The sequence below is a fragment of the Oculina patagonica genome, chromosome 4 (genome assembly GCF_052425735.1).
Source record: "Oculina patagonica isolate OP01 chromosome 4, crgOcupat, whole genome shotgun sequence".
Classification (NCBI taxonomy): Eukaryota; Metazoa; Cnidaria; class Anthozoa; order Scleractinia; family Oculinidae; genus Oculina; species Oculina patagonica.
The window spans coordinates 51,927,690-51,941,266 of NC_135761.1; the positions used below are offsets into that span (position 1 = coordinate 51,927,690).

Below are 13,577 nucleotides of genomic sequence, written 5' to 3' on the forward strand. Positions count from 1 at the left end.
CTGATTCTACCTCGATTGTAAATTTGATGTGAGGGTTGATGGAATTAAGATGTGAGTGGAATTCATCTACGCGTTCCCTTTTTACACATACGTGGCTGTCATCTACGTATCTAAACCACCATTTGGGAGGGTTAGGGGTCAAAGAGAGAGCCTTTTCTTCGACATGGTCCATGACGAGATTGGCCAAGATGGCGCTCACTGGGGATCCCATCGGACAACCGAAAATTTGTTGGAAATGGTTGCCTTGGAATACAAAGAAATTATTGTCGAGGACGAACTGTAGAAGTGCCATGATATTTTGGATGGACAAGTTGGTTCTCTCCGGTAGTGATTGGTCAGAATCCAGTCTCTCTTTAACCACTTCGGTTGCTAGATGAGTCAGTTTCCTTTTCATCGCATATGAACCTGTTGCTTTGAAATAATATATTCAAAAAAGTAATAGGTTCTTGGCTGTCATCGAGAGGCATCATAAGCTGTTTCTCCGACAAGAAGGTCTATACCAGTTTTCACCGTTACCATAATACACCTTGTTTACCCTCCAAAATTTTAGCATAAGCAATGTTTTCAATTTCTCTTGGGATTTACAATGACGTACAATCGTCCCAAGAGAAATTGAAAACAATGCTTATGCAAATTTTTTTGGGGGTAAACAAGGTGTATTATGGGATCGTGAAAAAAGCGAATTCACCACAACAAAAGTAGTTTAGCAAAACAAGTTTGAACAAAAACAGGCGTTGACGTTTGTCATATCGTAACAATGTGCAGGAATGTAGGAAATCTTTATTAATCCTTATTTTTTGTCAGTTGTTCCTCCACCTTAATATAATATTAATATAAATATTAATAATAATATTAATTCATTAATTTCTCCACGTCAAACTTTTTACTGACTGACCGACAAACTGACTACTGACTGACTGACTAAGTGATCGCCTGACCACCTAGAAAAATGTTTTAAAAATCGTCATAAGAATGTTACCACAAAATAAAATGGGGAAAACTTGTTATAGAACAGTTGAGCTTTTCAGCGTGTTTTATTTCAATTTCTTTTCCTTATAGTCATAGGTTAATTACCCATTAGGAAAACTGGGTATAATTTTGTTTTATACAACTGTGACCTGCTTATGTGATTGTAGCTGTACGTCTAAGTATAAATTTGTAAAGTTGCTAAATTAAAATCGAAAGATAACTTTCCATAACTTTTTTCCTGAAATAAAAGTAACAAAATTAAAGAATGACTAGTAAATGCGTTTGACTACGGATCAAGCGCTTGGGTTCGAGCCCTAGCCACGGGTCATTGTGCTCGCTTTACCTCTCTTCGCCCAGGCGTACAAATGGCTACCGGTAAATTGAATGCTAGGGGCTAACCCTGTAATAGACTAGAACCTAGGTGGGGATGGTGGAGTTGAAACACTTATAGCTGTCTCATGCATCAGAAACTGGAGGTTCTGATGGAGAAACTAAACGCCGACCGAAAGTTCTACTAGACTTGAACGTGTTTTTTACCCTTGCCATATACATATATTAGGCCGCTGTTTTGTTTTAGAGAATTTTTAGAGGATCTTCCTAAAACTCCAGTAGGCAAAGTCAACAGATGAGAGGAACTGACGAATTAACTAATTCAACTACAACATTTTTGCGCTCGTACATAAATCACTCCTAAATAGTTCATTATAAGCTCTTCAAATTAGATTTTGCTTTTTATTTTATCCGGCTTGGTGAAGAAACAAATGCATATGAGTGAAGTCAGGACTGTGTAAAATAAGGTTAACTGAATACATAGCTATTGGCTTAAGCTATTTGGCAAAAGCAATCAACCTAAGCACATAAATGTTAAAAAAAAAAAAAAAAAAAAAAAAATCTCACGAGAAGAAACAAGGCGAACAGTTTAAACTATACTGGATGTTGGGACCATGCTGTAGTAACCGTCGCTTCAGGAATCAAAGTGAAAAAAGTTTGCAAAGGTTCCCGTAGCTTTCATGTATTCATGTTCGGTGATTTCTACTTTACGTAGAGCAGCCCCTCACTATTATACCATATTCCAAGACTGTTTTTGGGATATCCATACAAGCCGCGCTTGCTGTCTGTAAACAATTATTGAAAATAGATAAATTAAAAATAGATAAAAAAATTCAACAAAAGCAAACTTGAGATCTCCTTTTAGTGCTATACACCGGAACAAATCCGTCATAAACTGTGATCTATCACAGATCAGTAGATCCACAGCAAATAATACAAATAAACGCAAGGTAACAGGTTAATCGTCGATGAAGTCCAGAAGCGTTAGTAAGGTGATGTTTTTTTTCTTTTTTTTTTAACGATGATTGTTATAACAAACAGAATTCAAATTTTTTGAAACAATAAGACTACTAGACTTGTGGTATGAACTTACTGTACAGGGATGATTTCCACAAGAAACCACATTCTTTATTGTCTTTTGCGTCAAAAACTGTTAATAAATTTAAATAAAATAAAAAAAATCAGAAGAACAAACAAGCAAATACAAAAAATAAAATAAAAACAAATTATAAAAGTAAAGTGGATATTTGTCGTAAACTTTCTGACTGGCTGACTGACCGACCGAACGAACGAACGACTGACTGAAGAACCAGGCAAGAAGGTAAGCAAGCAAGCAAGCAAGCAAGTAAGCAAGTAAGCAGTGAAGTCAAAGATAAAAAATGAAATATTCAATATGTCATGAGCTTGGGCCACTTACTAGCTTGATATGTGACACGCGTCCTGCATACTGCTAGGATCAGCAATGTCGACAGCATCAAGTGTGTAATAAATCATGTGATAAAGATGGTCAGTTCGATTACCTTCGTAACTCAAGTTTTCTCTTTGTCCCAAGCTCTTGACATATTGAACATTAGTATATACACACTCAGTGATCTTGGTGTTTCAAGCAATCTGATTGGTTCGCTATCTCGGGCTAATGAGCATTATTCACTCCCTACGGAGTGAATAATGCTTGATCCAAACTGAAACAAAATGGCCGGCGTAAATTTGCATTTCGCCGGCGTTTCTGAATCGCAAATACTAAGAATACAAGAAGATGCTGAACCAGAAAAGACAAAAAAAGGCTAAGAAATTTAACCTGATGGTTTTCAGGAGTACTAAGACGATAAACAATTGCTTAACGTCAGTCGCTGTTCGCCCGACATCGGCAGAAACGAATACCGCAGATTTATCGGCAGCAACATCAAGTGTTATTCAACCAAGATCCTCCACAAATATTCAGGAAAAAGTCTTTGTGCAAGAAAACATCCAGTTTTCACCACAGTTCTGCCGCAGACATTCAGTAAGCTTATAATCCAAACTTTCAGGTGGATCCTTCGATCCTTCGCCAACTGCTCTTCAAAAGCTTTGATTCAACGGTCAAAATGTTTTGCAAGCAGGTTTTTGATCAGATTGCAGGTTAGAGTGGTGTTAAAGGACCATTTTGCTAGATTGTGACGAGGATTTTATCGAAGATTAACTAGATTTGCCATGTTTGAAGATTCTGTAATTGTAAACTGTTTCGCGCATGTCGGTTATAGTGCCGCTTATATGTACGTTTTCCACGCATGAATTGAGAGGTCAATTAAATCGACTTTAAATGGTTTCTTTCTGAAAACTTTGAGATCGCTTGTTGTTGAGATCACTTTGTGTGTATATACTAAAACAATTATTCTTTGAAATCTCGGTGAATAGCGGCAGAATATTCACCTCGCCGCTCCGCGGCTTGGTGAATATTCTACCACTATTCACCTCGATTTCAAAGAATAATTGTTAATTATTTTTTATCTTTATCATTTATAATAAGGCTAAGGATGTGCCTTTGGTATTGAGGCAAATGTATAGTTAAAAGTACCTTTATGGTTAACTGCTAGAAGATATCCTACATCAGTTGTTGTGCAGTTATTGGTCTCCCACTTGTAAGGATAATAATGCGAAGTGATGACACGTGGGCAGCTAAGACAAAATAATTTGTTAAATCGACACTCGCTAACAGTTACTTCGCTTACAGGGTAAAAATATGCAGTAAGTCTTAAATAGTAATAAGCATGATTGTGGTCCCAATTCATCATCATGTTGTATTGCTTTAAATTCGATCATATCAATGAAAGCACACAGCTTTATAAGCTATTATACCCTCTAAAATTTAATTCAGAGCCTTTTGAAATGTAAACTTGCTTTACAAAATAAATTCGTACCTTGGTCCATCACATGAAGAATCGAAGTTGACGGGTCCACTGGGAATCTAACAATCATTTGTGATAATTGTAAGTATAGAATATCGCACGACGTTCTCGCCTACAACCCCTGGGGGGATCCTACAGCAGTACAGTAGTGGGTATTGCTAAATTGAATTTGCAACTCTCTCTTATCGGCATGTTTTGACAAACGTTCCAAACTCTTTTTGTCTGGGGTTGTAGCTTGCCTCTCCTTGCATTTAACAATTATCCTGCGAAATCGCGCGGAATATCGCCTGTTATTATTCAACAGATGCGCGCGCTGCCCATATATGGTCAAAATGTTAACGATATCTGTCATCCGTACATAACAGATATCCTGCGATATTCGTAGGTTGCGAAGATTCGTCCGAAATCTTGTAAAGCGCGGCACAATTACAGTTTTTCTATGTGCAAAATGTGTTTCGTTGACAATTTGTTGAATAATAAAGCAATTATCCTGCTCAATCTTGCGGAATATCGTCTGATTTTAGCCAACTCGGCCTACGGCCTCGTCGGCTAAGTATCAGGCGATATTCCGCGCGATTTCGCAGGATAATTGTTAAATACTTAGCCGACGAGGCCGTAGGCCGAGCTGGCTAAAATCAGACGATATTCCGCAAGATTGAGCAGGATAATTGTTTTATTATTCAACAAATTGTCAACGAAACACATTTTGCAGATAGAAAAACTGTAATTATGCAGCGCTTTACAAGATTTCGGGCGAATCTTCGCAACCTATGTATATCGCAGGATATCTGTTATGTACGGATGACAGATAACGTTAACATTTTGACCATATATGGGCAGCGCGCGCTTGTGTTGAATAATAATAATATATATTGTACCTTTTGCAATGTAAAACAAAAATTTAGTGTTTCAAAAGTAAGATCGGATGAATTATTCTAGTGAAAATAAAAAAGGTAATCGTTTAATTTGGGGTGAAATGGCTATATTAGCATTAGCCAGTCATATGTTTGAAACATTTCTTACAAAGCACTCCTCGCTTAACAATGAAAAATAAATGTGATAAATTTAACAAATAGAAATAACTACAGACAAAAAATCAAACATAGATTAACATTTCAAAGAGTAATTATAAACCACCTGATAAAACGCTGTTACTCCGTTGTCCAACTTATCTAATCTAAATGTCCCTGTAAAAAAAACATGCATAAATAACATTAAATTATGACAGAGGTATTTTTAAAACAAAAAGGTCAGGCATCCTTATCCATTCCAGGTATTAGTGCAACGTGCGCTTGTCCAGCAGAAGGATGGCTGGACAGCGGATTCCTTGTGTTAAGCTCTTTGACCTGAGGCAACCTCACAGATTTACATTTGAAACATATATTCTAACAAAAATCCGGGTAAATTTACTCAGCATAACTAAAAAAGCTAATCTAGTTGAGTTTGTCGTATTCACATGGTCTTCCTCCTCTTAAACGAAAATTGTCACCCCACTCCCTTTTTATTTCAACCAGTAGCAAAGCTTGGCTGAAAATATATGCTCAGTTCTGTTTAAGGGGAATTACCTAAACGAAACAAATGGGACTTCTTGAGGCATTCCACCATAAAAGTAGTTAAATAATAGTATGGAGGGAGATGAGAAGAGTGTTGTCACCTTCGTGTGTAGCTGCCAGTTTCCGAATGTCTTCGTCATTCATTTTTCGGGCCTCAATAACGTTAGGGTCTCCTTTCAAAACACATAGCTTTGGGCTCCAGCAGTTGTTAGCATTTCTTTGAAGATGGTCATTGTTTTTGGAGCTTATGCTCACGACCAAGGTCCACCCGCCATCTAAATATTAGAAACAGAAATATGATAAGATATAAGATAAGGTAAGATGTAAGATAAGGTTTAGCCAGAGTGTGGTATTTGCAGACATTAAACGAGAATAACAAAAAGGTAAGCAAAGAAATAAGCAAACAAAGAAGAGAGAGGCGTCTGGGTTCGAGGCAGCAATGATTCAGTCATTTTACATATTTTGTATACACAGCAATTTTTATGCGCCACTGAACATTATTTGGAAGCCTGCGCTTTAAAATTAATACACTATTATCATTGTTATTATTTATGAGGGCAAACTTCCAGAATGAAGGAAAACAGTGTTACGCAAAATTTCACCCACCGTAGTTTTTCATGTCACAATAAACTTGGACATCACTGTCTTCAACAACTATCCAGTAATAACCACTTTGCGCCGATGAATATTCTTGCTGGATCTCCGCACACGATTTGAATCCACCTTTCTGAAAAAGGTTAAACTGGATTAAGAACTTTGTAATAACTGTTTTGAACATTAGCACAAGGAAGAGGAGAAATAAGTCTAGCTAGGCTATAAAAGTGCCATTCTTTATTCTTGGCATTATTTAGTACTTTTTATCTACGTCGAATGTCGTTTTTTTTAGTTTTTAATTTTCTAATTAGTTAATCACTAAAAATCAATATGAACACAATATATTTTTAAATATGTAACAAAGAAAATGAATATTTGCAAGGGTTGTACAAAACCAAATTTTATGTCTAGACATAATGTTGTTTATGTTGAGGCATGTTCATTTGATAACCCGTTGGGAGGTTCCGTACCAGGTACGAAGATGAACCAATAACATTTTAGGGCGGAGTTTGCTATGTAAAAGCAGGAGCAATTGCTTAATTCGTCCTTTTATTCCTCGCCATTGAAGTGTCGAGAGCTCAAGAAAATATTTCCCTCCACCACCCCTTATCGCCAACCAACGGGTTTCCCTGCTATCAGCCGTTTTTCCGAATGTTTATTCATTTCTGTTCGTTTTATTGTTATGGTGGCGTTTTTTGGCGCCCCACGTTTACATTATCGTTTAATCTGTTCAGATTTTCTATATTTTGTTAAGACTTAGAGATAATTGATTTAATTAAAACTGCCACATGCGTGGCCAATTTTCTCCAAGTCACTTGTATTATTTAATTCTAGCCTTCTCAACCCTATTTATTCCATATTCAAGCAAAGCTCGCGTCAAAGCTCATTTATCCTAGGAACATGCATCGATATAAATTATATTCTGTTTCTATTAGTTTCACTAAATGCGTTCTTCTTCTTCTTCTTCTTCTTCTTCTTCTTCTTCTTCTTCTTCTTCTTCTTCTTCGCATTGAATATGCCATTTTCGATTAATTACTAAATGTTAGCATATTTAATTACTATAATACCTTGCCTCGACGTCTGTTGACTCCGTCCATGTAAACGTAACCCTCTCGCGGACCATAATCTTGTGGATGGCTATATCTGTCTGCACTGTTCAAATCGCATGACTTTCTAAGAATGCCGTAATTGATGCTCCTACAGTAAAACTCTTCTGAACACTTCTCAATACAACCGGACAGGTCTAAAGACGCTTTCGATGACATTACATGGTTGCCAAGATGGTGACCGAACACAGAGTATATTGATGCAGGACACTGAGCCAGAGTTGAAATACACTGGAGGATTGAGAGAAAGCAAATACCAGGGATTCCAACGAGTCCTCGCAATGACATCTTCGGATGTTCGTTTCCCGAGTGGAGTCTGAAAAACAACAACGGTAGCTATGATGTTGATTCATAGCTATAATGTTGATTCATAGCTATAATGTTGTTGGTAACATGAACCATTAATTCGAGCTACCTGTAACTTTGGTGAGGTGAGATGCAGGTAAAAACCGACATTAAAAACCGACTAAAACTGATATGCAAGATTAAAAGCTTACCAAAGTTTTACTTATTGAAATCTATTTTTTATAGCTTATGTTAAATTACAGCGTTGGAAACTAGCCAAAAGGACAAAATATAAATGATTAGATAAAGCTTGTTACATTATTGATAGCTTGTCAGAATGAATTTGAAGTTTACCGGACCTTATCTGGTATTTGCATGATTCTGCCTTCAACAGTTGGAACTAATAATCTACATGTGACCCATGGCGAGTATGCCATAGTGCAGGTTATGTTTCCATTGCAAAAGTAATTAAAGGAGGCTTTGGCGTGGGTGGCACGTTAAAAAAATAGTTAATTTTTTTTTTTCTGCAACCGTCTCAATTATCCCTTAGTTACTATTACCTTTTTGGTGTTTTTTATCAACCTAAGCTCAAAATTATCTCTTTCGATTTGAAAGTCAGTTGTTTTATTACACTGTCAACAATAAATTAATTTATTTTTTTATCAGAGGGCACGGTAACGAATCCTGCAATCTGATTGGTTCTTAGCGCGGGCAAGATTCTCCTATATCTGCCCACGGGCCACGGTAACGTTTTCGTGAGTTTTTGTCTTGTGTTTACGAAAATTGAAACAGTTGAAAAAAAAAAAAAAATAGATAAGTTATTTACCGGCTTAGGGTCGGTCCGTATAGTGAAAAACTGTGACCTCGCCCTTGAAAATGCTGCCCTCGGCCTGCGGCCTCGGGCAGCATTTTCAAGACCTCGGTCACAGTTTTTCACTATACGGACCTCCCAGCCGGCAAATAACATATATATATATATATTTTTTCCATGTCAAACAGTTATGTCAGAGCACAATCTTTTACACAATATGTGTAGTATAAACTCATCCACATGATGGCTTGATGATTCACGAGGGAGTTATATTTCTTTTCCCTGAGCAAAAAATTGATCGCAGGATCATTTTTTTCGGTGTTTCGGATCATGTTTTGCCTTTTCAGAGATAAACATTTCTTCCCGGTTTGGCCTGAATGACGGTAACTGCAATATCCTTTATTTTGTTTGTACTTTAAACAAATATTGTTAAAATAGAAAGAAGCAATTCGTCTTTTAATTGGACGACAATTTTAGCACATTACAAATTTACATCATCAATGTCAAGCTTGGTCAGGGTAAAACCAAAGAATGCCAACAGTACGATTTTCTCACTGGAAACTTCTTCCCCTTGTTGATTATTTCTGAACATGTCGGAAAGGTGCTTTCTTGATGTCCTAGGCACTATCTTGTTGAATCTCACTACCTGTTCAGATTGAACAAGATAGAAATTTGCCAACAGAATATATATGCTTTAAATAAAATAACAGTCACCGTGTCTCAAAACAATAAACATGGCAAGTGACAGTGGAACAAATATTTTGCAATATCGTCTGCGACTAGTAATTTCGACCCAATCTTGTTTTTTTAAATAATTAGTAGAAATCACCTCCACAAATGGTTGACGAAAAAAAAATATGGCTAAAAACTTTAGCTAACGGCTAATGGCTGCTGCGAGTTCATTATTTAATTAAATTTATAAATGCATGTTTCGGAGTATTCTATTCAAACGCGATTGTTTGCGTTTTTAAACTGTGAAATTAACGTTGGTGAATTTAAAAAAGTTGACTTTTAAAATGTAAGGCATTTCGAAAGACCTGCGAAGGAATATAAGAATATCATAACAAGTCGGCACATTGTTTTTGATAATTTTAAATTAAAAAAATTAAAAATGAAGGATGTAAGGGTCAATCTTACCTATAGGCGAGAAAAGTTGCAGACTTGTGGAATCATCCACTGACAAAAGTGGATCTTCAATTTTAAGATTAACTCACAAACCTTATAGTAACAGTGATATTCTAGTTGAAGATTAAAACTGATGTTACCTTACAATATAGCTGTATAAATGTGGCAGGTGAGCGACTTGGGCTTTACCTGTGTCCTGCTGGTATCTAATTTATGGTGCATAAAGCTAACAGATTTAATGAGCGTTCATTGGTAATCCGGGGTGGTTGGCAACAAGCTGCCTCGTCCCCAGGCGCCGATCAGCCGGACGGTTAAGGCGGTAAGGCGGAAAAACAGGGAGGGCGGGGGCATTCCCACAACGCCAAGTGAACGTGCAAAACCAACGAAAAAGACACCTCGGGACGAAGCAGGGCAACATGTTTAATCATGCATTTAGTGTGGACTTCTTTCCTCGGTAGCAGCACCATTAAACCATGCAGGTACTTGTTATTTTTGTACAATAAAAACCCCTCTTATCAAAGCAAATTTATATGCAATATAAATTAAAGTTAATGTGACAACCATGGAAGGAGTTCAGAGAAGTCATAAGATCACTCTATTCAAATACGCAGATCTGTCACACTATATGCTCAAGACTATCACTCTTGCGTTACATTCAAAGGTCAAACTCCCTTCTAGAGTGTGATGTGCTATTTGGGCTGGCCAATCACATCGCCCCTTTTCTATTATGTCAATCAAGGCCATGCGGTTTTATCCAGACTTGAGTAGTTTTACTTCAAATTCTCTGAGCTCCCTAAAAGAGTTTTCACAATAATTCCCACCCACCCAACCCTCTTTGCTTCTCTTTTAGCTTAGTATTTGTAAAAATGTAGGCAATGTTCTAGTTCTACGCACATATCCGGCTATGTTAAGGGTGTTTATTATATTACTATTACTATTTTTAAACGTTAGCCATAGCTGATGGACTAAAGAAGCAAGCCCGCATCTGTAGACATTATTCTAATATTTATTATTTCCATTTTGTATGCTTACTTACGTTTAGAGCTGATGGACTTAAGCAGCATGCCTGCTTACAGAAACATTGTTTTTTTTTATATTGTTACCATTTTGTATGCTAGCTCAGGCTTAGAGCTGTTGGACTTGAGCAATGTGTCTGCTTTTGAGATAGTGATATACATGTAACCGTTAGCTTTAGTGTCGAGCTGGCATATACTAACTCGACCACTCTGTTATTCGATTACTGCCTCTTCTGAACTGCTTCAATAGCTTTAGACCATCTTAACTAAGCATTGTCTTTTCTTATAGTTAATAAACCACGGGAGGGGATGAAGTGCTCTGTACCATTTGCCCTTTTGCCCCATAGCCTCACAGGGTCAGCTTTCCCCTTATAGTGGAGCCCCCCAGTGTTGCTGTTGTTGGTTGTTGTGATTGTTCCCAAGGGTCCTAGAGATTAGGACCCCAGTTTCTTGGGAACGTTCCCAAGGGTCCTAGAGATTAGGACCCCAGTTTCTTGGGAACGTTTTCAAGGGTCCTAGAGATTAGGACCCCAGTTTCTTGGGAACCAGGGCATGTGGTTGTGTTTGTTCCCAAGGGTCCTAGAGATTAGGACCCCAGTTTCTTGGGAACGTTCCCAAGGGTCCTAGAGATTAGGACCCCAGTTTCTTGGGAACCAGGGCATGTGGTTGTGTTTGTTCCCAAGGGTCCTAGAGATTAGGACCCCAGTTTCTTGGGAACTAGGGCTTCCTGAAAGGAAGGAGAGGATTCCAGTCTCTCGTTGCCAACCAACTAACCTGTGATACATGTACCCTGCATGATTCCTATTGATGATTCTGATTGGCAACTCGAGCACTTCATCCCTTACCCCTTTTCTCCCACTGAACTTGTTGTCTTGTTTTGACTTCATGGGTTGGGAACATTAAAGAAATATAAATATTTTGTGTGTCTCTTTGGTTGGGGTACAGGGCCGTCGAACAATCAAGCTGCCATTTTTCTGTACGCTTCGGTTTCTATTGTCTCACAGAAAATCTCGCTGTTCTGTTTTAACCCATAGTGTTTGAATCTAACGAGAAAATATAACTCAGGTCAACTTATTATCTGGCGAAAAACAGTAACGAGTACAGTAATTATATCACCGCCAAATTATTTCAAAAAAGAAACAAGATGAATGTTTCCCCTTTACGTTTTACCACATTGCATGAGACTTCTAATGTATCATTTTTTTGCTTTAAAAGATTATCGGAGGAATTCCAATTTTTTTTTATAATCATAGTTTGTTCCTTTGCACGGGTAACCTACTGACGCTAAAACTACCTGATTTCAACGTAATAAATAAACCTACCCCTGCTGGTAGAGCGATTGTTCGCAATTTCAAATTGGAAAATTTACAGCCTTTAGCTTGTCATTAATTTAACGTTGTTAAAGGAATTTAACGCAGCGAATTTAAAAAGTTGACATGTAAGCTGTAATGCCTTTCGAAGGAACGAAACTGTAGCAAACAAAGATGTTTTATTTAACTTTTGTTATAAAACCACAAACATAATCACTTTCTGCACAGCTTTATTTCCTTTTTATTATACTATAAACTAATTTTACATAAGTGGTCAAACATTATGAAATTACAACATTACCAACATCTATTTTATTAAGCTAATATTTTCAAACGAAAACATGAATCGCTTTCTACAACGCCTCATGTATATATTTGAGACCAAATAAAACTATTATCGAACCTTTTTTATACAGACATCAAAGGAACAGCGATACAGAGATATAACAATATAGCTGTATAACAGAGATACAGTTTATGTGAATTTTGGTCTCTTCTGAACCGAGTCAACTAGACGTTTTAGGGAGGTGTCCGTATAATTAGAGGTGTCCTTAACGAGAGGTTCGACTCTAGAAAAAGAAAACATTAACTTACTTAGAGTGATTTTACTTCAACCGTGAAATAGTTACTACTCAAATAGATACTATTAGACACTTATTCCATTGTTTTCTTTTGTTTAATTAGTTTTCACTATTTAGCACTAATTGTTAGATGTTGTTTCATGGGTTAAATAAAATCACTCTAACAACTTCGATTGCAAACAAAACACAATACTTCTAAATTAAACAAATTTTATCGTGTACATTTGCATGGAATATGAATGGACTCTGAACTAATTTTATATTGCAAGACGGAGTTAAACGCACGTGACGACGTTAAACATGAGCGTTACGTTATAATTATTTTCACGAACGGGAAAAAGTAGTCTCCAAATCTACTTAAGGTTTACATGTTTACGTCAAATAGGTTCTGACCGACCTAAGCTGCGTTCACATTTAATCCGAAACATGTTTATAATAAACGTGTTTCAACGAAACATGTTTCACCTAAACATGCTTGTTATTGCATTGTTCACATTAGATGTCAAGTTCCAACACGTTTTATGCCTGGTGTGTAATTTATGCGGTTTCACGGTTCTTGCATAAATCTTTACGCTTTAACCGTAAAAATGTAGCTCTAAATTACAATAACGTTTTCATTAAATATTTGTCTTTCTGCCTGTTTTCAAGCCCTTCGATGAAGCAGGGCTTTCCAGCGTTTTAGCAAGAAGACAGTATTGTTAGAATTTGTGCTATCAGTCGGTAGAAGAAGATTTTTATCATGTTTTGGCCTAATGTGAACGCAGCTCTAGACAATCAAGTTTAATGATATTTAATTAAACGAGATTGGCACAATCTTATATTTTTATACTAAGCAGACAATAATTTGATCATTAAATGATCAAATTTTTGTGTACCCGTGCACTGTTTCAAAGCTTAAATTGTGTGACATAACGTAAATTATACTGTTCAAATATTGCCGCGGATAATCGCTTTTGTTAACTGATGACAGTAAAATCCTACTAAATAGGCTGTAAAGGATATCCAGCCGTCT

The 13,577-nt window shown here is 36.9% G+C and overlaps 1 protein-coding gene across 1 annotated transcript in view; it reads right to left on the reverse strand.

Annotated features, from left to right (window-relative positions):
• Nucleotides 1–13,577, reverse strand: part of LOC144650553 (uncharacterized) — a 33,298-nt gene that overhangs the window by 3,752 nt on the left and 15,969 nt on the right. Inside the window, exons 2-8 of the mRNA XM_078510259.1 lie at nt 7,399–7,753; nt 6,344–6,464; nt 5,839–6,012; nt 5,322–5,371; nt 4,197–4,243; nt 3,854–3,954; nt 2,393–2,449 (exon numbers count right to left, since the gene is read on the reverse strand). Coding sequence (XP_078366385.1) covers nt 2,393–2,449; nt 3,854–3,954; nt 4,197–4,243; nt 5,322–5,371; nt 5,839–6,012; nt 6,344–6,464; nt 7,399–7,725 — 877 coding nt within the window. The 5' untranslated portion in view covers nt 7,726–7,753. The remainder of the gene's footprint in view (nt 1–2,392; nt 2,450–3,853; nt 3,955–4,196; nt 4,244–5,321; nt 5,372–5,838; nt 6,013–6,343; nt 6,465–7,398; nt 7,754–13,577) is intronic.